General features: G+C 37.7%; 1 protein-coding gene across 3 annotated transcripts in view; it reads left to right on the top strand.

The window, feature by feature from the left end:
• Positions 1-23943, top strand: part of roraa (RAR-related orphan receptor A, paralog a) — a 512855-nt gene that overhangs the window by 373663 nt on the left and 115249 nt on the right. The window contains 1 exon segment of one of the 3 annotated variants that reach the window (NM_001110167.1): positions 17234-17337. The exons of the other annotated variants lie outside the window; for them this stretch is intronic. Coding sequence (NP_001103637.1) covers positions 17307-17337 — 31 coding nt within the window. The 5' untranslated portion in view covers positions 17234-17306. 3 annotated transcript variants of the gene reach the window in all.

The following is a 23943-nucleotide window of genomic DNA, read 5'->3' on the forward strand; positions in this document are numbered from 1 at the left end:
TTAATAAACCATCAATTGACTTCCAGCTCAATAAACTCCTTTATTAAGGTAATGTATTAGTTAGGGTTAGGTATTGGGTAGGATTAGAGGTGTAGAATAAGATAAGCCACTACAATTAGTTCTGTATTCTCCCCACAGAATCTTAAGTAAACTTTTCAGATCACCTATGGCTCTTTTTTTCCCTCAGATTTGATGCATGCATTTGGCATTGAGGATGTGTAGCCGGCACTGTGTGTTGGGGGAGGGCATTTGCGTGTTTCTTTGACACGGGGTAATACATCACATGCTCCAGGGGGTCTCCCCAGTATGCTCCTCAATAATGAAGTTCATTCGTTAACTTCCTCCTCAAAGGCCACGCTCCCCCGCTGCCCTTTTCAGCAGTCGCCGGGACTCGTAGAGCAGTCATAGCAGCGCAGCAAGAAAAACATAATCATGCTTTTTGGCTCGCGACAGTCACCACAACCACAGACGCTCCACATGAAGGATAAGAAGGGCCATTACCTATCCCTCATGCCTAGTTATGACCATAATTATCACACCCAAAATCACCTGCCCTACTTCCTGTAGAGTCACTAGCGAGGATCTCCCCCTCCCAATCGCCTCTGCTTTCTTTTCCCGGGAATAGGGAGTTTCGTGGGCTTCACAGGGAGATCATTTGGATGCTGATCGTCCCAGTTCACTCTTGTTGTTACGACCCCTCCGCCTCCTTATCCTCTTTCCAAAGACTCTGAGATCTCTTCATGTGTTTTTAAGACAGAAGAACTCATTTTTCTTTCACCTTTCTTAAAGGAGCGCTCCAACTTTTTTTGTAAATAGACTTTTTACTTTTTATCTAGAGGTTAACACTTGAGTTTTACCATTTTAAATCCATTCAACCAATCTCTAGATTCTTCCAGGAGCACTTTTAGCTTAGCATAGATAATTAAATCAAATTAGACCATTAGCATAAAAACAGAGTTTTGATAATTGTATTATTTATAGGCAGCTTGACTTTTCAATTGATGGACTGTGTACTAAGAGCAACAAAAAATAAAAAGGTTGCTATTTTTTAAGTTGATATTAGTATAGTATATAGTTATACTATATAATATACTTTACCAGAAATGAGATTATAGCTCCTAGCCATAGATATATACACTAGATATTGCATAGGGACCCTGAGCATGCGTCAATAGCGCCGCCACATTGGTACAGGGCTCCCAGGACAAATGTCATTCAACCGCACTAGTCAAGACAGTGTTATTACGTGAAGATGCTGTACTTTAGCGCTGTCTACGGGTGTAGTAGCGAGCAAACAAAGAAAACAAAGCACGAAGGCAGAACATTTCATAGGTAAGATTAAGTTTTTTTCTGTTTTTGTATGTTCTGAACTTTTGTGCTAATTAGGTAACGTTATTGATGATAACAGTCACTTAATGCATTCACCCTACAGCAAAGCAGCTCCAAGTCGCACTAAACACTCGGCTTATGCTAGTTTTGTTGAATAAAATCAGCAAACAATGAAAAATATGACAACGAGATGCTGCGCTGCCAGAAACTTGTATTATTATCGGCTAACGTTAGTGAAAGAGTCGTTCAGGGGATTCATTCGCAAACGAGTCGCTCCCTCCGTCAGTATGAGAAGTGAAAGCAGGAGAGGAGCTGTGTTTCAGGACATGATTAGATCAAATTTAACAGGGAGGATGAATAGTACATTTCTGTACACACAAACACAAGCTTTTTGTCTGGAATGCCCGTGCGGTCACTGATCCATCAATGTAGAAAAGTGATGTAAAATTATAATTTTTGTAATTAGAAAAAAAAATTGCATACTAACATCCAGGAAAACTCCCGATCATAGATATATGTGTATATGTGTATATCTTTGGCTTAGGTTGGCCACAGTCCTCCACTGTACCTTGGTCCCGCATTCATTTCAAAGGAGCGCTACCCTGTACCAAGATGGCGGCACTATTGACGCATTCCGTCCAATAGACAACAATAGGCCAGGCGACATCTAATGTATATATCTATGGCTTCTAGCCATATACAGTGCATCCGGAAAGTATTTATAGTATTCATTTTTCCACATATTTTTTTTCTTACAGCCTTATTCCAAAATGGATTAAACTCAATTATTTCCTCAACATTCTACACACAATCCCCAATAACGACAATGTGACAGAGTTTTTGAAATTGTTGCAAATTTATTAAATATAAAAAAGCTGAGAAATCACATGTACATCAGTATTCACAGTCTTTGCTCAATACTTTGTTGATGCACCTTTGGCAGCAAATACAGCCTCAAGTCTTTGTCAATATGATGCCACAAGCTTGGCACACCTGTCTTTAGGAACTTTCCATTCCTCTTTGCAGTACCTCTCAAGCTCTATCAGGTTGGAAGGGAAGCGACGGTGTACAAACATTTTCAAATCTCTCCAGAGATGTTCAATAGGATTTAGGTCTGGGCTCTGGCTAGGCCACTCAAGGACATTTACCGAGTTGTTGTGAAGCCACTCTATTGACATTTTGCCGGTGTGCTTTGGGTCACTGTCCTGCTGAAAGATGAACCATCACCCCACTCTGAGGTCCAACAGACGTGGATTCGCGTCATTTGTCTGTCTGCCCGGTGACTTTAGCTTCATTGCTAAAGGGCTAACATGGATTTTATCGAGAGAATAGCTGTGTTTATGTGCTTTATGAAGGCTGAAAAACAGAGTCGATTCGTTTGGAGCCATGTCTAAGTCCACTAGATTCATTCAGAGGTGACTTTAGCTTCTTTGCTAAAGGGCTAACATGGATTTTATCAAGAGAATAGCTGTGTTTATGTGCTTTATGAAGGCTGAAAAACAGAGTCGATTCGTTTGGAGCCATGTCTAAGTCCACTAGATTCATTCAGAGGTGACTTTAGCTTCATTGCTAAAGGGCTAACATGGATTTTATTGAGATAATAGCTGTGTTTATGTGCTTTATGAAGTCTGAAAAACAGAGTCGATTTGTTTGGAGCCATGTCTAAGTCCACTAGATTCCTTCAGAGGTGCAACCATATTTGTAAGTTCATCAACTCCTCCAAAATCTATACCTGGATTTCAGCGGTGCTTCTGACTGAGCCGAGCCCAGTTTGATGAACTGTTGTCGGTGTCGGCAGGAGGACTTTCCCCTACGAGAGCAAGCTCCTGATTGGTTAACAATCGTCAATCATGCAAAACATTCAACTCTCGGGATGTCTATTAGCATCTTTGCATTGACTTTTCATGCAAACATCTTGCGCTTGACTCTTCTTCCGAGTCTGGTGTGAACGCAGCATTAGAACAAGATGTAACTAAAGAAGAGTCAAGCTTTAAATAGGAAAATTGTTGAAACTCTCTTTTTGAACATTTTAACACATGCTAATGGTCTAATTCAGTTATCTCCCTGCTGAAAAATCCAGCTTAAACCAGCTAAGGCTGGTTGGCTGGTTTTAGCTAGTCGACCAGGCTGGTTTTAGAGGGGTTTTGGCCATTTCCAGGCTGGTTTCCAGCCATTTCAAGCCTGGTCTTAGCTGGTCAGACTGGAAAATGACCAGCTAAAACCAGCTTGACCAGCCTGGTTTAAGCTGGACACAGCTGGTTTTAGCTGGGCTCCCAGCCTGGCTAGGCTGGTCAAGCTGGTTTTAGCTGGTCATCTCCCAGCCTGACCAGCTAAGACCAGACTGGAAACCAGCCTGGAAATGGCCAAAACCCCTCTAAAACCAGCCTGGTCGACCAGCTAAAACCAGCCAACCAGCCTAGGCTGGTTTAAGCTGTTTTTTTCAGTAGGGCTATGCTAAGCTAAAAGTTCTCCTGCTAGACCTGAAGATCGGCTGAATGGATTCAAAAAGGGTCAAACTCAACTGTTTTACTAAAGTTTTAAATTGTGACTTGTATTTCCCAGAATATCGAGTGCTACGTTTAGCTCTGAGGCTGTACACCTTTACCTTTGTGAGGCTCAAATCCTCCAGTTTGTTAAATCTATCGGTTGATACGGTCTCAAATAGGATCACGCACCTGAGGCGCTCATTCTCATTTTTGAAGTGTTTTCACCTTGGTCCTCCATGCTTTTTTTTTCTCCTTATTTTTATGTCCTTGCTATTAGCGATCCGCAGCTCACCTTGACTGCCTCTCTCTGCCACTCTCAAATTAATCTCATAAACACATTTATTTGTTTGTCTCTTTCAGCTAGGAAAAAAATGCCCAAAGACAAAGAAATTGGTTTGACATCTCTGCTCTATTAAAACTAACCGAGCAGCGACAACATCGACGGCAACAGCAAGCAAACAGCCGCTTGGGGCCATCTGATGTTTTCAATTAGACCGAGCACAAGGGGAGTTTAATGCTTATCAAATTGTTTACTGCCAAATGTCTCCATATTATTAATACCTGGAAGGGTTCAAATTTAATTTGAAGTAAACACGCTCAGTGTAGAGGAGGATTGGAGATTTGTTTGAGTAACATGTCAAACAGAGCTTTCTGTCTCTGGTCTCCGCGCTTTGTTCTTGGCAAGTCTGTTTGTATTTGCTCGAGATGTTTTCGTCTGGTGACTTGGCTCCTTTTATTTTGTTGATTATTAATCTTTGCTTACAGCACAATTACATTCGAATGCTTTAGTAAATGTTTTGGGGGGAAAAAAAGAAATGTGTCTTAGTCTGAAAACACAAGAGTTTGAACAAAAGCCTATGGGTTTTCAATATAAAAGTTGAAAATTAGGCGCCATTTCATATACAGTACGCGGTGAATGTTCTAGTAAAAAGTGGGTATTTGGCAGGGCTTTATTTTAAGACGTCTCCCCAAAGTGGTATCCAAAACGTGAAATGAAACCAATCATATTGGCCCAATTTTCAATAATTGCTTCCAAATCTGAGGCTGAGTCATTCTTCGGAGCATAGTGTCATTATACAGCCCGCTAACTAAGAAATTGGCCCATTTTCAGGTTTTGTTCGATGCTAGTGGGATCACGATTTTTTTTTGTCAGGATCTTGACGAGGGGTTTCATTCATTTGGTCCCTTTTCTTCGTCTTTCAAATGCGAATGCGGCATTTGCGGTAGGAAATTGGTCTTGAGAAATCAAACTCTTGATGTTGGTGGCTAGCTCTGGTTTCTGAGATTATAATTTATTTCAATGATGATTTAATAGTCCTCAAAACATGTCTCTGATCAAACGTCTCAATTACAGTACATCGCAATTCCCACCCTGCATTTCTGGATTATTAAATTATCCCTAAAAATGCTTTTGAAAATGAATCCAGTGTTTCTGAAAAGCTAATTCTCTGAATCCTTTCACCGTTTCATGCATTCGAGCTGCCTCTGTAACGTCTTCCTCTCTTTCAAAGAAAAGAAGCCCAATAGTCTTGTCTATTTATCCTGGAAATAGATATTCCCCTTGTTGTCGGAGTGATTTATTGAAGTCCTCTTCTCAGATGGAAGCCACAGGAAATTGCCTGGAATGGCTCTAAATTGGTTTATGATTGTTTTATACGGGCTCGTGCGCTTACGGTTTGATATTGTGCCCCCGCACTCTTTGGTGTATATATTAAACTGATCCATATTGAGGTTCCTGGCGTGTGTTTAGGAGGGACTTGTTAATTCAGTAATGGTCTGAAACTGGCTGCTGTGTCACTTTTGCCATTACCTCGAGAAAGTGCCAGTTCTGTGATGCATCTGCAGTTGCTCCCGTCAAGGTGGTCCGTAACAGAAACTCTCCGCTTAATCCAGATAAAGCAGTAGCTTTGGCCTCTATCTGGTGATCTTGTTGTTGATAGACTGATATTAGCTCCTTACTGTGAGCTCTAGATAGAATCTTGTCACATATGAGGCATCTATCTCAGTAAGACCGTCATCCTCTTCTTGTTTCTAGGTTTATTCGGGGGTGGGGGGGGTGGAAAGGGGGTATTGGTTAAAGCCATTATCCTGAAGACTCCAATTAAACACACCAGAATCAAGGTCTTAGTGGGTCTTCAAATGCTCAGGCACACTTTGGCATTTTAAACACTTTTGTTTTAAAGGTTTATGTCTTGAAACAAGGAGTCCGGCCAACAACAACTAACAAGTAGGTTTGTTTCCAATGTATCTCACAACAAATCCATAACTTTTTGATTAGGGGGCTCAATTGAATTTGTATGTGCATTTTAGTACGCTTTGCTCATTCCACAATGATAGTTGGGTTTAGGTGTGCGCTTTGGTGGCAAATATCGTACATTTCCATAAGACTGAATTTGTACTAACTGAATTTGTACAAATTAACCACTGTTCTGACAAAACGTAGTTAGGTTTCCTCTTTAGATCAGGCTGATGTTTCCGTCCACCTAATTTTATGCACATTTTGTAATATTGCGTTAAAAATGCTTAATAGGAGTTCCAAGATATTTAGACATTTTCAAAATGCGCATAAAAAAATCTGAGTATGATAAACTTTTTATCCGATAAGAAAAATATGCATAGATTACAATGGAAACACGTTTACCAAATAAAGTTGAGCATTTGCTTAAAGTGATTTTTTTTTCTTTTAAATGATCATGCAACACATCTGAAATGTTTTAATCATTCTAAAATCCCTCAGCCAAAGTCCATCATCAAAGTGATTCAGTATTATTACTTTCAGAACTGTCTTGAGCATCTGCGTTAGAGGTCTGTGTGGGACTGTTTTTATAGTCCCGCTCCCGAACGGTTTTAGTCCGCACCCAAATGTCTCACTGTATATTCCAACGCAATCTCAGGTAACTCGTAACTTTTTGATTAAGTGGCTATTTCGTATGAATTGGTACGATCTAAATCTTACAATTTAGTATGATTTGCTCATCATCCAATGACGGTTGGGGTTAGGGGTGGGGTTAGGTGCCACGCTTCCTTTTTAAAATCGTACATTTTCATACGACTGAATTTGTACGAATTAGCCACGAAACTGACAAAACTTAAAATACTTACGTTTCCTTGTGAGATCGGGCTGTATTAAGTCTTTGTTCAACCTCAGAATGCTTAAAATAATTTTCTACCTGACCTGACCATTCCTGCTAAATTTAAATCGGTTTTCCAAAATCTAATGTTTAATTTGGGTACTAGGGCTGGGCGATTCAGCCTAAAATCTTAATTAATTGAACATTTTATCTTGATTATGATTAATGAACAATTGTTTTATTTATTTATTTAATTTTATTGCATTTCGGCTTCCTCTTCTGAAGCGCAAGTAATTTATTACATACGAAACGAGGCCCGTGGTGGCTTCTCTTACCACAGTAAATTCCATTTATCTCTTTGATTTTTGGCACTAGTTTATCCAAAATGTGCCACTTTTGCCTTTTGGATTCATCGGATGGACACTGTGCAATTTTGCAAATATTTTTTAATTGCAACTTACCAGTTTTGAATGTTTAATCCAACCCAAGCTCATTCTGAAAACGTAGTCCCGCGGACGTTTCTGGAGACAGAAGGTATATACGGCCGCGTTTATTTTTTTCAAGTGAACGCTGCGGGGCGGTGTGACACCGTTCCCTTTCGCGCTTGCCGGTCGACCGCTTACCTCCTTGTGGAGGGCTTCCCCGCTGCAACTCGTTTGTCCACTCAGCTCATTGTGTACGTCGGCAGGCTCGTGATGCAGAGAGGAGTCAACCACGGCGACCGGTTTCGAATCCGAAAACGAGGTAGAAAAAAAATCAGGGCTTTTATTTTTTTAGATAGGCTTTTGTAAACTGTTGCTCGGGTTTTGGGAAGTGAGCGAGCGGGTAAGATTGGTTGGGTTCAGGGAAGGAGGAGGGCGGGTCCGCCGATTGGCCGGTCAATCTTCCGGTCAGTCGGACAGCGGCTTCTGGCGGGTTCACGCGAGAACAGCGCGGGTGCGAACCGCACTCGCGAGAGGCATCTAAGACGCGAAAAAGCGCACAACAGCGGCCTCTCGCGGATTCGCAAAAACAAAAACTGCAGCCGTACGTACCCGCCGGGACGTATTCCGCGGTCTCCAGAAACATCCGCTGGACTACGTTTCCACAATGAGCCCGGGTTGGTTTAATCTGTGTCTTTTGATGGAAATATAGCCAATGGAATCAAAAAATTCATATCAACCACACTGAAAATAACTGCAATTGTTACTCCATTCCTTGCTTTTTAATCAACAAGTTATGCTTTAGAAAAAAAAAAGTAATTTCATAGATGTAGAAAAATATACATTTTGAATCACTACAAAACAAGCTTTTACCTTGCACATAATGTGCTGATGAAGGGTTTTACACACAGATGAGGGGTCTGTAAATGGTTCGATTTAGAGCTCTTGTTCTGTTCAATTACACGCTATGTGTTGCATTAAAGTGAACTCGCTCCCTCGGTGGAGCTGTGGTTTCAGCGTGGAGGAGAGGCAGGAGTTAAAGAGGATAGAGGATCAGCTGCTGTTCTGCCCGTGCGTGGGATGCTACTGACAGACTGCTAATGAGCCCATTATCGGCTGCAGTCCTCCGCCTGGCTCCTCGGGGGCACCAGTGGATGCTCTGCGTCCCCTCTCAATTGAATTCCATCCCACAGGGGTTGTTTACAATAAATACATTTGCTTGAATTAATCAGGAGGTGGAGAGCCAGACACTTGACTAGAGCTGCTGTGTTTACCAGGGAATCGAGATTGACAGAGCTCACCTTCGGCCCTCAATGGGCAGCTCCGGGGAGGAGCTGAGGCAATATTTGAGATAAGAAGTTGGTAAGAATATTGCATTGTTGGGTTAGGGTTCTTAAATAAGGCTTTGTGAAGTACCTGATTGGATTGTAGCTATGTTCGCGGCAAAATGGCACACGGAAGGTGGTGTAAACAACAATTGTACACTGTTGTACATGATTTTTAAAATTGGCACATGATATTGGATCAGCTTATTTTGTTGTTCCTGGAACAATCTTCTTGTCGAGTAACCTCAGCTCTCTGGTTTTAGAGGAAGTCTTGTTTCCTTAGCAGAGCATGTTCCTGGAACAACATCCCAATGAACCAACTGGATTTCAGGGATGGTTAGCTGTTCATGTCTAGTTCAGACAACCAGGCTTCCTTCTTATTAAAATCCTTTTGATTTTACACTAGGTGTATGTACAGTGCTGGAAAGTGTTAAGAATTGGGATTAAAACATGTTGATCAAGGCACAAATATTGTTTGAAGTAGAACTGCTTGCGATTCTGGGCCGTACATGTATGCAGTTTTCGACACTGGACCCCTCAATTGAAACATTGCATTTGTTTCTGGGTAAAGTACTATGTGCAATGCAATTCATCTCAACAGACATTACAAACCTACCTCCCAGATATCATTGTTGGCAGATCCTAGCATCTTGTTCCTTATGCACTTTCCGTTCTGCCCATGCATTCTTGAGAATCAAGGTGATTGGATTTAGGGTTAGGTTAATTTGGTCACATTGATTTTGTCAAGTAAATCATCCTCTAGAATATTCCTTGGCTAAAACCCAACTTACAAGTCTGAAGCAAGCTGACAATTTTAAGAAATTCTGTTTAAGCACTTAGAAGGTTTTACCAGGACCATGAAAGGACTTTGATGTAGGAACATGTTCTACTTGTGCAATCCAATTCTTCTTAGTAAACATTATAATTAAACCTTCCTCCTAGATTTCATTGTGGGCCCATCCATGCCTCTGGGTCTTATACACTTCCCATTTTCCCCTTGAGATGCCTCTGCTTGCTTCGCAGACTCAATGTAGCTGGGTTTTTACATTAGATTCATTGCTTTACCTTGATTTGTAAAGTAGAACACATCCTGGACCAACTTTCCTCTCAAAAGATCCTGCCCAAATCCGAACCTGAAACTCATATTTAAAGAAATTTAAATCAAGCCCTTGACCCCTAACTTTTTGCCTGGTCAGTTGATTAGAAGGTTTTACCAGGACCATGAAAGGATTTTGATCTAGGAACATGTCTTACTTGTGCAATCCAATTCTTCTTAGTCAACATTACAATTAAACCTTCCTCCCAGATTTCATTATGGGCCCATGCATGCCTCTGGGTCTTATACACTTCCCATTTCCCCCTTTAAGATGCCTCTGCTTGCTTTGCAGAATCAATGTAGCTGGACTTTCATATTAGATTCATTGCTTTACCTTGATTTGTAAAGTAAAACACATATCGGACCTTTCCTCTCAAAGGCTCCAGCCAAAATCCCAACATGAAACTCATAATTTAAAGGAATTTAGATCAAGCCCTTGACCCCTAACCCTTATCCTGATTGGTTGATTAGAAGGTTTTACCAGGTCCATGAAAGGATTTTGATCTAGGAACTTGTCCTACTTGTGCAATCCAATTCTTCTCAGTGAATATTATAGTAAAAGCATTCCTCACAGGTTTCATTATGGGCCCATCCAAGCCTTTGGGTCTTATACACTTCCCATTTCCCCCCTTAAGATGCCTCTGCTTGCTTTGCAGAATTAAGGTGGCTGGATTTTTTTTATTATTATTAGATTAATTGCTTTACCTTTATTTGTAAAGTTAAACACATCCCGGACTAACAACTTTCCTCTCAAAGGCTCCTGCCCAAATCTCAACCTGAAACTCTAAATTTAAAGGAATTTAGATCAAGCCCTTGACCCCTAACCCTTATCCTAACCTCTTTAGCTGATCGGTTGATTAGAAGGTTGTACCAGGACCATTAAGGATTTTGATCCAGGAATGTGTCCTACTTACCAATTCACGGTCACTGGGTTGGGTTACTGCTGTGATTGAACAAAGCAATTCAATCAATTCATTGCCTGAAAATAGGCAGCGTCTTCGGAGACTCCCGTCAGTCTCCACAGGACTTGGTTTCGAGTTTGGGAAAGCCGGGTTTCAAAGGAAGAGAAATGCATTCCAGGGCAAGGAGTGGAGAACACGAGGCCTGTATGGTGGCAGCTGTTCTTATCAACACCCCTTAATTCCACCGTCGATTGTTGCAGTTCTTCACAGTTTGATTTCTGACACCTCAAAGGCCGCGAAAAGTCTCCAGTGAGTGGTCACGAACGTGTTAGGAAATGATGGAGTCTGATTTGACATGCCTCACTAGCCTCAATGATGCCTTACACTTAGCATTTCTGTGTGGAGTTTGCATGTTTTCCCAGTGCTCGCATGGGTTTCCTATAGGTAAGGGGTCTCAAACTCGCGAACTATAGTATAAATCAGTGCTTAATTTGAGCTGGGTCTTGCCGGTGTCCTGACATTTTCTCCTACCCATCAGACTGTGCTACCAACACTGTATTTGAATGGTTCTGAGGTTGGGGTTAGGGATTAGGTAGCTACAGGTACCTACTTTTTGAACGGGAGGTAGGACAATCTGATAAAACAATTCAACAAATCACCAGATCCTGTTCTGGGAACTGTCAGATATTTGGATTTTTCTTTCTGGTATTTATTTTAATTGATACGGCATTAACTTGTGGGCAGTGAATACCTGCATGTGTGTGTGTGTGTGTGTGTGTGTTTGTGTGTGTTTGTGTGTGTGAGATAGAAATTGAGTGCAGTGAATGCTGTGTGGACTGTGTGTGCACGCTCAGCCAAATTCTTGTTTAACTATTAGTCCTGAACAATATTTACAACCAATCATCTTTCTTGCATTTACGAATTATTATTATTATTATTATTATTATTATTTATTACTGATTAATTTATTTTCTTATTATTTTTAATTTGTTTATTTTTCATCTTATTTTTCTTTATTTTTCTCAAATCTCTTTTTTATTTTTTCAACACAAAAGATTAAAAAAAATAAACCAATTAAATAAATAATAATAATTAAATAATAATATTAAAAAATATATTAATTAATAATATAATTAATTTCTTGTGGAAAACCTGATGCAGCCCAGCCTCACCCAGACTCGGCCTCCAGGTAAATTGAGTTTGAGACCCCTGCTCTAGGTGATACAGTTTGCCCCACAGTCCAAAGACATGCGCTAGGGGAATTGGATGAACTAAAAGCGGAAGAGTACATGTGTGAATGCGAGAGTGTATGGGTGTTTCCCAGTACTGAGTTGGAATGGAATGGCATCCGCTGCGTAAAACATATGCCGGAATCGTTAGCCAGGAACTAAGCCGAAGATAAATAAATGACCCATGACTAGCATTTGTAGAAAGCAATGCATTTGCAAATCTTGTTCTTGTCTGACACTCGTCGGCTGTATAATGAGTGGTTATGTCATGTGATACTGTAAAGGCAAAGTTGAGAAGTTCGTTGTTTGATCTGCTCAAGACTGAAAACACTCACACGAGACAAACGTTCCACTGTCAGAAGCCACAAACATCGTTTTTCACCATTACTGATAACACGTTTGTAGTCTAACCTTGAGTTATCGCATCAAGATCTGATGGTTTAGGAAGACTAAAACACTCAGTGCTAGTTTCTGCATGCGAGTGCACATGTAGGCTTTTTTTCCGCTCCACGTACGCACGTGTGTGTGTCTGAACTGTGCTGCCCAGAGGCTACAGCACGCTGTTTTGAAACCCTTTCTCTCAGCAGTCTTCTCTAACCACAGCACTGCTGCTTACCTCCCGACCACAAGTATCTCACAACAGCAAAGCAGTTTAACCTTACTGACTGACTGACTCATCCAAAGAGCGCAGAGCACCACGCGGACAAAAACACAGCAGCTAATAGAGGCAAAGCAGCCCACCGCTAACACTAATGCTAACAGCACAGCGTGACACAAGCCAAACTAGCTCCACAGTGGCTAATGCAAGTTCGGCTGCCTCGACGTGGCTAATTTTCAGCTATGATACACCTCATTTGATAATCATGGAGGGGAAATTATATTTCGCTTATTAAGCGGAGACCGTTGACGGATTAGTGTTGACATAACATGAGTTAATTTATTTTCGCGGCCTCTAATGGATCACACAAGAGGTCGTGATCAGACGGTAATTTCGGAGATTTATGGCATCAGGTGCGGAGTGCGTATTTGCATTTTTTATTCAGGGGATTCACAGCGCAGTTATTCCTGCTCATTTAGTGTTAAATTAGCATAGCAACCAGAGCCGTTCGGGTAAACTGGGCGTTTTCACATGCTTTTTCACACACACACAGCAGCATTTAAAAATACTACAAAATATAGAAATAGTATAGTAATAAAGCAATAATTATATTAAAATTATATTTTGAATTGTAATAAGCTGTTATATTTGATTGATTTTATTCAACGCATGCAACAGAAACCACCTAATTGATAAGTTCCCAATACAGCTTTCAGAAAATTCATATAAAATTTTGATTTAATCTTGTTCGTTCGTTCGTTCGTTCGTTCGTTCGTTCGTTCGTTCGTTCGTTCGTTCGTTCATTCATTCATTCATTCATTTGTTTGGCTAATTGCAATTTACCAACTATAGAGATATCTAATCAACATAGGCACATTCTGAAAACATCGCCCTATATACATTTCTGGATATCGCGAATTATGTAGCCAGAAGTACGTATGGCTCAATTTCGTCTTTAAAACGAGCTTACCAGCTGCTGTTTACCTCTGTATCGATGACTTTCCCACTAGTTTGTCCAGAGGCTTGCCCTGTATGTCGACGGACTGTACCACGACGATGGGCTTTGAGTCTGGCGAAGAACGGTTCCAGAAAGCAGATAAGATAAAAACAGAAGCCAAAAATAAAGTAAACAAGTAAACAACTGGGTGAGAATGTGGTAAAATCTGAAAACGTGGTTAAAATCAGGCAAGGGGTTTATTTGTTTGGGTGGCTTTTTCCAGTTGTCGATTTGATTTAGGGAAGTGGGTGGGCGGGTCAATCTGTGCTTTTGAAAACACTATTGGTTGGGTTTAGGGAAGGAGGAAGGTGGGTCAGTGAGTCAGTCGGTCAACAGTAGCCTCTGGTGGATTTACACGAGAATACAGGAGCGAATGGCACTTGCGAGAGAAATTTGAGATCTCAAAAAGTGTAAACAGCATCTCTTGGTGGATTGGCGAAAACAAGACTGCAGAAAACGTAGCTCCCGGGACGTATTTGGAGCTCTCCAGAAATAAACATAGTGGTACGTTTTTAAATTGAGCCTGGGTTGGATCTATTGGAAATCATGGTTAGCATTACAATTATTTGTATGTGACATAATAAACAAACAAACAAATAAATCACAACAAATAAATAAATAAATAATATTTTTATTATTAAAAATATTTAATTAGCTGTTGTTTTGCATTTTCTTTTTTGTGTGTGTTATTGCAATTTTTAGATTTGTTTGTGTTTTTTTTTTTTTTTTTACTTGCGTCAAATGAATAGTTTCAATCAATTTCTTGTATTTTATTAAGCATTTTAAATTTCAGTTTCAATTTTTATTTTAATGGCTTAATTTTTGTTACTTTTTAGTTGTTTTAAACTTAAGGTAATGTTTAATATTTTTATTTTCTGTTTTTCCAAAACTTTTAGATAAGCATAACAGCAAGTTAAAATAAAAGTAAATATGTCATTCAAACAAATGTATGCATATTTTAATGTTCATTAATATTTTATTATTTCTATTTATAACTTAAATATGGCAGTTTTGAATAGTTTATTTTGAATCGTACTCGTTTATTATATTTTTTTATTATTATTACTCTAAATATGATCTAACGATACTTCTGAAAGAAATTTTTTCAAATTTAAGATTATAATATTGCTATCTGATCGTTAAGAATCTGAGGATTATTTCATTTTTTTAATCTAAGCTATAATTAATTTACAGACCTATTAATAATAGTAATAATAATAATAACAACAACTACAACAATAAAAATATTAATAATAATAAAAAACAACAACAACAATACTAATAATAATAATAACAATAACAATACTAATACTAATATTAATAATAATATTAAAATTAATATTAATAATAATAATAATAATAATAATTATTATTATTATTATTATTATTATCCCAACAACAACAATGCTAACAATAATACAAATAACAATACATAAAAAAACAATAATAATAATAATAATTATAATAAAAACAGTATCAACAGAATTCACTTCTGTATTGTGAATTTTTCTTCTCTCTTTTCTCGCACTGAAATATTGCTATATCTCAGGCTCACGTTCTAGTCCAGGGTGGAGATGAAAAGCGCAGGGGCTTTATTTATGAGCTGGCTTTGGCTTGTGTCCGGAGCCAGTTCTCTAAGACCAGAATCATGAGCAGCCAGCTTGAGCAGATTATTAGAGACAGAGAGAGAGAGACGGAGAGAGAGAGAGAGAGAGGGGGAAAATGAAAAGGATGGAGAGATAGTGGAGCTCATCAGACAGTCGCTGTGTGGCGGAGGGATCAGGATGAGTCTCTCTCTCCCCCTCTCTCTCTCTCTGTCTCTTTCTCCTGCAATCTTCTGGAGCTCAGCGCCCCAGTGAACGGCTCTCTCAGCGGGCAGAGGAGAAAATGAAACCAGTCTCCTGGAGGGAGGTCAGAGGAACGGCCAGAAACACGCGCTCGCTTTTTATTCCCCCTCCTAAAACATCTGGAGTTGCTCGGAGCCTCATCTGCCTGTCTAATATTAGCACGCAGGAAGAGAGAGACGGCCGTTACAGAGACGAGACAAAAGGAAAACATGACTTTTTTTTGTCTGCCCCTCCTGGTTTATTTGCATGATAACATAAGCTTGCTTTAATACTGACTAGGCTTGGCAGGTCGTTTTCTGGGCTCTGTGATGAATGGGTTGTTAGTACATTACGCAATAATAGCCAAGCCTACTGTACTTATGTGATTAGTTAGTCAGTTATTGTAAGCTTCTGCATATTTTTTTCAATAAAAATAATAAAAACTGTATATATGCAGTTTTTATTATATATATTTATAACTATTAACTGTCATGGTCCCATATTTAGGATGTTTTCAATATATTTTAAATACTAAATATATATATTATTATTATTATTATTAAGAATTTGTTTATTTATAATAATTTATATATATATAAGAATATTTAGTGTGTAATTAAAAAATGCATACAATACATTAAATCTGACGTAAAAATAATTAATATAATAAAGGGACGGATTATAATTAATATATTTTATTATATTAATTCAGTTTATTAATAATTAGTTATTAAACATACATATTTATAGTATAGCATGGGACCTGTTTTGTAAATTGCAGCTTTGCTTTAATTAACATGATGTATAAATAAATTACGTTTATAGATAGTTTTGTCATAATGTTCATTAAATTTATCATTTTGATGTCATACATCGACTCTAGGTTGTTAATAGCATGGTTTTATGATTTAGCATTTGAATGAAGTAACATGACTAAATTTCAATAAATGCAATGACTTTATTTAAATGTTAAAACGCACATTTTGTATTGTATTTTATACATTTTTTTAAGCTTTTAGCAATTAGTTTCTTGTTAATTACTTTATTTTAATAGTTAAATTTTTTTTTTCTTACATTTTATATAAAATTTTATATTTTATTTTTTGAAAATATTTTTTTATAATTTATATTTTATTTTATTTAATATTTATTGTTTTTAATTATTTTAATTTAATTTAATTGTATTGTTTTTTATTTTATTTTATCAATCTTTATTTTTTTATTTTATTTTATATCTTTTATTTTGTATTTTGTTTTTTGATTTTTTTATTTTACTTTAATTTTATTTTATTGAATTGTATTTTATTTTTATTATTTTATTTAAACTTTATTTTTATTTCATTTAATTTATTTGTATAGTTTTTATTTTATTTTATTTTAGATTTTTTTTATTTTACATAATTTTATGTTTTTATTTTATATTTTAAATTTTAATACAATTTAATTGTATTATTTTTTTAATTACATTTTTTTATTTTATATATAGATTTTATTTTATATTTTTTAATTTTATATTTTTTAATTTTTATTTTATATATTTTATTACATTCTTTGATTCCCACAGTAAATCTCCCTTCATGATTAAACACACACACACACACACACACACACACACACTCAAACACGGTTTGTTTTCGTGCCTCTGTTTTGACTTTCTCTTGTTCTGCGATAAAGCACAAGAGACAGAGAAAAAAACAGAGTGACATCCCGGACGGGCCCCCCCTTTTTTTTTTCACACATCCATCCCGGCTCACAGCCACTGCAGTCTAACAAGAACAAGAACACACCCCCTTCCCCCTGCTCTGCCCCCTCCCCTCTCATAGGCTCCCCCCTCTGCCAATCACAGCCCAGCAGGGCGGAGCCAGCAGCCTGAGAGCACTGATGTCAGAGTCACATGGATTCTGGTGTGGTCATGCGAGCGCAGCTGAGCGGCAGAGCTATGCTGGCCAGCTGCTGCTGAAACGCCAGTGGACTTGCACCGCGCTAGCACTCGCAGCACCCAGCGCCTATGGACCGCCGAGCTTAATGATGTATTTTGTGATTTCAGCTATGAAAGGTAAGAGGAGAGAAGCAAGCTGGGGTTTTTTTTTATTTGTCTGGGGCTTTTTGGAAACTTCCTTTCTTGCAAGCGAGCCGAGCAGCAAAAGGGCTTTATTCATAGTCAGCCAACTCTCTGTTTGAGCGTCTTGTGTAAAGAGAGAGAGAGAGAGAGTGTGTGTGTGTGTGTGAGTGTTGATGGCTTGTGCAAGTGTTATGGCATCCCATTCTGCAAGGAAATGAAGTGATAAGTATGCTCTGAAGCAGTTCAGTGTTAAAGAAGATCATTTCTTTTATTAGAAGAAGAATTCCTGAGCTGTTATTAGCGATTGCACAACTCATTTTTTATATTTTACGTTTTGTATTTAAGGGGGTGTGTGGGGGGGGGGGTTAACTTACCTAGCAAAAGTCTAAGAACTAAGGATCTCCATTTAGTGTGTGAGTATGTGTGTGTGTGTGTGTGTGCTGCCGAAGAGGTTGTGGAGAGTTTGAGTCAGGACGCTGGACGTGCCATCATTTTGGGTTGACGTTGGCATTTGTCGTGTTCCACTGACCTATTTTTTTGGGGGGGGGGCTACGAATAACCAGGGGTGAGCGCCACACCATTGGTGTTGATCTTGCTAATCCACCCGGTCCAAACTACACCTCATCAGCGGCATGCTCGCATCCACCCCTAGTCTCTTTCTAGTGTATACGTACACTTTCAAATACATTAACACTCTCCGATCCATTAGCGCTCCATGCATGCGCAACAACATACCCCCCCCCTCTCTTTTTTTTTTCATCCACACACAGCTGTCATTCTGCATTAGGCGAGAGGTGTTGAGAGTGGAAAAAGCAATGGGTGTTGAGCGGACGGTAACACACACACACACACACACACGCTCCCTCTCGGTGAATCTCCCACTGAAAGCTTTTCGACCAGTTCACCTCCCCTGCACTCGCTGTTATCGCGTTACCACAAACACTGAAGTTGTGTCGTTAAATAGCACGCGTTAGCTATTAATGAGTTCATCGGAATGCATCGCTAAGCTGTATTAATAAATCAAATATTGATTATGTGCATTTAAGCACGTGGGGATTTTTTTTTTTTTTTTTAGCTTCTTTAGGGGTGTTTGGATTGATCAAACCTTCATTTGAAAGTGAGAGCTTGAGTGTGTGTACTGGTTTTGGTGGTTTACAAGGACACAGATTTGTATATTGACATGAGTATTTTAATATAGAGGTGGTTTTTGTGCCTTGTGTCCTCGTAATTTAATATTAAAAATGCATCGCTGAGGTGTATTTATGTCTATTGTGCGACTGAAATATTTCTGCAACAATTGTTTTTTTACGTGATTTTTTAGCTTCTTCAGGTCTTTGGATGTTTGGATTGATCATAGCTTCATTTGAAAGTGTGTGTGTGTGTGTGTGTGTTAACTAGTGTTAGTGGTTTACAAGGACACAGAATTGTATATTGACATCAATATTATAATATAGAGGTGGTTTATGTGCACACGCCTTGTGTCCTCGTAATTTAATAGTCAAAATGCATCGTTAAGGTATATTTAGATCTTTTGTGTGACTAAAATATTTCTGCAACAATTTTAACGTGACTTTTTTTTAGCTTCTTCAGATCTTCGATTGTTTGGATTGATCAAACCTTTATTTAAAAGTGAGAGCTTGAAATCATTTGTGTGTGTGTATAGGCTACTGGATTTGGTGGTTTACAAGGACATAGATTTGTATTTTGACGTGGGTATTCCAATGTAGCGGTGGTTTACGTGGACATGCCTTGTGTCCTCGTAATTTATTAATAAAAAAAAATGCATTGCTCAGCTGTATTAATGTTAATTACGTCATTAAAATATTTATGCAACAATTTTTACGTGCATTTAAGCGCATTTTTTTATAGCTTGTTTGGATTGATCAAACCTTCATTTAAAAGTGAGAGCTTGAGGGTGTGTACTGGTTTTGGTGGTTTACAAGGACACAGACTTGTATATTAACATTAGTATTATAATATAGAGGTGGTTTATGTGCCTTGTGTCCTCGTAATTTAATAGTCAAAATGCATCGCTGAGGTGTATTTATGTCTATTGTGCGACTGAAATATTTCTGCAACATTTTTTTACATGATTTTTTTTAGCTTCTTCAGATCTTTGGATGTTTGAATTGATCATAGCTTCATTTGAAAGTGTGTGTGTGTGTGTGTGTGTGTGTTTACTGGTATTAGTGGTTTACAAGGACACAGATTTGTATATTGACATCAATATTATAATATAGAGGTGGTTTGTGTGCACACGCCTTGTGTCCTCGTAATTTAATAGTCAAAATGCATCGTTAAGGTGTATTTACATCTTTTGTGTGACTAAAATATTTCTGCAACAATTATAACGTGACTTTTTCTTTAGCTTCTTCAGATTTTCGAGTGTTTGGATTGATCAAATCTTTATTTAAAAGTGAGAGCTTGAAATCATTTGTGTGTGTGTATAGGCTACTGGATTTGGTGGTTTACAAGGACATAGATGTGTATATTGACGTGGGTATTACAATGTAGCGGTGGTTTATGTGGGAATGCCTTGTGTCCTCGTAATTTATTAATAAAAAAATGCATTGCTAAGCTGTATTAATGTCAGTTGCGCGATTCAAAATATTTACGCAACAATTTTTACGTGACTTATTTTCAGCTTCATCAGATCTTTGAGTGTTTGGATTGATCAAACCTTCATTTGAAAGTGAGAGCTTGAGGGTGTGTATTGGTTTTGGTGGTTTGAAAGGACACAGATTTGTATATTGACATAAGTATTATAATATAGAGGTAGTTTATGTGCCTTGTGTCCTCATAATTTAATATTAAAAATGCATCGCTGAGGTGTATTTATGTCTATTGTGCGACTAAAATATTTCTGCAACAACTTTTTTACGTGATTTTTTTTTAGCTTCTTCAGATCTTTGGATGTTTGGATTAATCATAGCTTCATTTGAAAGTGTGTTTGTGTGTTAACTGGTATTAGTGGTTTACAAGGACACATATTTGTATATTGACATCAATATTATAATATAGAGGTGGTTTGTGTGCACACGCCTTGTGTCCTCGTAATTTAATAGTCAAAATGCTTCGCTAAGGTGTATTTAGATCTTTTGTGTGACTAAAATATTTCTGCAACAATTTTAACGTGACTTTTTCTTTAGCTTCTTCAGATTTTCGAATGTTTGGATTAATACAACATTAATTTAAAGGTGAAAACTTCAAATCTTTTGTGTGTGTATAGGTTACTGGTTTTGGTGGTTTACAAGGACACAGATGTGTATATTGACGTGGGTATTGCAATGTAGAGGTGGTTTATGTGGACATTTTGTCCTCGTGATTTATTAATAAAAAAAATGCATTGCTCAGCTGTATTAATGCTAATTGCGCCATCAAAATATTTATGCACCAATTTTTTACGTTCATTTAAGCACAGGATTTTTTTATAGCTTGTTTGGATTGATCAAACCTTCATTTGAAAGTGAGGGTTTGAGTGTGTGTAATGGTTTTGGTAATTTACAAGGACACTGTATATTGAGGTATTTTAATACAGAGGTGGTTTATGTGCACATGCCTTGTGTCTTTGTAATTTATTCATCAAAATGCATCGCTGAGCTGTATTCATGCCTATTTCGCGATCAAAATATTTACGCAACAATATTTACGTGACTTATTTTTAGCTTTTTCAGATCTTCGGGTGTTTGGATTGGTCATACCTTCATTTGAAAGTTTGACATGCCTTGTGTCCTCGTAATTTATTAATAAAAAATGCATTGCTAAGCTGTATTAATGCTAATTGCGCCGTCTAACTATTTATGCAACAATTTTTACGTGCATTTAAGCACAGGATTTTTTTTATAGCTTGTTTGGATTGATCAAACCTTCATTTCAAAGTGCGAGTTTGAGTGTGTGTAATGGTTTCGGTAGTTTTACAAGGACACAGGTTTGTATATTGACGTGGGTATTCAGTTGGTTTATGTGGACATGCCTTGTGTCCTCGTAATTTAATAATCAAAATGCATCGTTGCACTGTATTTATGTCTATTGCGCCATAAAAAAATTTTGCAACTATTTTTACGTTACTTTTTTAGCTTCTTCAGATCTTCGAGTGCTTGAATTGATCATACCTTCATTTGAAAGTGAGAGCTCGACGTTGTTAGTGTGTATATACAGTAGGCTACTGGTTTTGGTGGTTTAGAAGGACACAGATTTGTTCATAGACGTTGGTATAACAAAGTTGAGGTGGTTTATGTCGACACGCCTTGTTTCCTCGTAGTTTATTAATCAAAATGCATTGCTAAGTATTAATGTCTATTCTGCGATCAAAATATTTACGCAACAATTTTTACGTGACTTTTTTTTAGCTTCCTCAGATCTTCGAGTGTTTGGATTGATCAAACGTTCATTTGAAAGTGAGAGCTTGAAATTGTTTGTGCGTGTATAGGCTACTGGTTTTGGTGATTTACAAGGACACAGATTTGTATGTTGACGTGGGTATTGCAGTGTTGTTGTGGTTTACGTGCACATGCCTTGTGTCCTTGTAATTTATTAATCAAAATGCATCACTGAGCTGTATTCATGTCTATTGCTAGATCAAAATATTTACGCGACAATTTTACGTGACTTTTTTTAGCTTCTTCAGATCTTCGAGTGTTTGGATGGATTATAGCTTCATTTGAAAGTCAGAGATTGAAATTGTGTGTGTGTACTGGTTTTGGTGGTTTACAAGGACACAGATTTGTATATTGACATGAGTATGATAATGTAAAGTTGGCCTTGTATCCTTGTAATTAATCAATAAAATGCATCACTAAGGTGTATTTATGGCTGTTGCCCAAATAAAATATGCAAAAATTTGATGTGCATTTAAACACGTGATGTTTTTTTTTATCTTGTTCGGATTGATCATATCTTCATTTGAAAGTGAGAGCTTCTTGCTTGTGGGTTTTGCCTTTTTTTGCATGCGTGCAGCCGTTAAAATGTGTGTATGTGTGTGTGGTTATGATCAAGCAAGTGTGTGTGTTGGTGTGTGTGTGTGTGTGTGTTGTGGAGCTGAAGCAGGTGCATGCGATAGCCTCTGACCCCCGGGTCCCATGTGTGGGTTGTTCTGAAGAGGCTTACATACTGAAAATAGAGCCGTTTGAGACTGGAGAAATCCATAATCTTAGACCAGTGTTGGATGTAATGAGTTTCAAAGTAACTAGTAATTACTCTTACTAAACTAGTAATTAAATTACTTTTTCGCCGAAAACGTAAAGGATTACTTTTTAATTTAATTTTAATTAAATTTTTTAATTTTAATGTATTTACTGGTACCTAAAATGTACAACAGTTCTGGATAAATCTGTACAGATAAGCAGAGTAATTGTACTTTAAATATCTATATTTATTTTGTTTTGGTTTTACTTCAGCTTTATTTTCTACTAAAGCTTAGATTTATCAGATTAGTATGTATACTGTCAGAAATAAATGCCAATTTATTGTATGTAAGAAATATGGTGTCATTATTGCTTTGAAACTTATTGTTTTGATTCTTTCTGAATCTAAAAGGCAGTCAAATTTAAAGTATTTCTCTTAAGATTTGTATTAATTTTAAGACGTATTAAGGGAAGCAGTTACATCACTTGTCAAGTAATAGTTTATTTTCAGACAAACTAATTAGAAAGTCATTGTAAATACAGTTTTAATAATAACGTTTCTGTATACAGTGAGCAAAACACAAACAACTTGTTTGTTTAATAAAACATTTCCTATTATTTCAGAGAAGTTTCTGAGATGTTTCTCTTAATTTTCATCGCCAGTATATTTAAATTATGACTATAAAGTTTCATTTATGTAATCAATAAATGGATTTATGTGTCAAATGGCTTCAAATCAAATTAGATTTTGCAAATAATTTCACTTTTGGCATCATTATCGGAGCAGTCGGCTGATTGCGACACTGGGAAACCACATTTCATTCACGTCTGGCAAATTACTAAGTGTTTGCTTTGCAAGTCACTTGACAGGCATGTCGTTACAGACGCTAACGCCTCCTTGTTCGGGGTAATATGATACGGTTATCTGTCTTTTTTTTTTCCGGTCGTGCCCGTCATCCCTCCTTTTTCCTTTCCTCTTTTTCCAGCCTCCCAGCCACACACTTACCTCTCAAGTACCTAATTACCTGTAATGGAAACATCCCTCTCATTACCCTATGCAAATGAGCTAGCCTGCTTCGCACAATTAAGATGAAAACTCCAAATATTAATTACATAATTAAAGAAAGTTGTTTGATGTGCCAAAGACAGGGAGAAAAAAACAGGCCCGTTTCATCTGTGTGGTAATTAACCCTTTAATAAGCTGCAAAGTATGAGCTGCTTGAAATCCTGTGTGTATGTGTGTGTTCTGGTTTTGGTGGTTTACAAGGACTCAAATTAGTATTTTGAGATGTATACTGCAATGTTGAGGTGGTTTATGTGGGTATGTATTGTCCTCGTAATTTAAAACTGTTAAAAATCATATTTAACATTCAAAATTTGCCATGTGGGGGTTAGATTTAGGGGTAGAGGTCATATTATAAGCATTTTTTACAGTATTGAAAACAGTACACCAATGAAGAGTCCTCATAAATTACCA

This window comes from Danio rerio, chromosome 25 (assembly GCF_052040795.2).
Source record: "Danio rerio strain M-AB ecotype USA chromosome 25, GRCz13ab, whole genome shotgun sequence".
Taxonomy (NCBI): domain Eukaryota; kingdom Metazoa; phylum Chordata; class Actinopteri; order Cypriniformes; family Danionidae; genus Danio; species Danio rerio.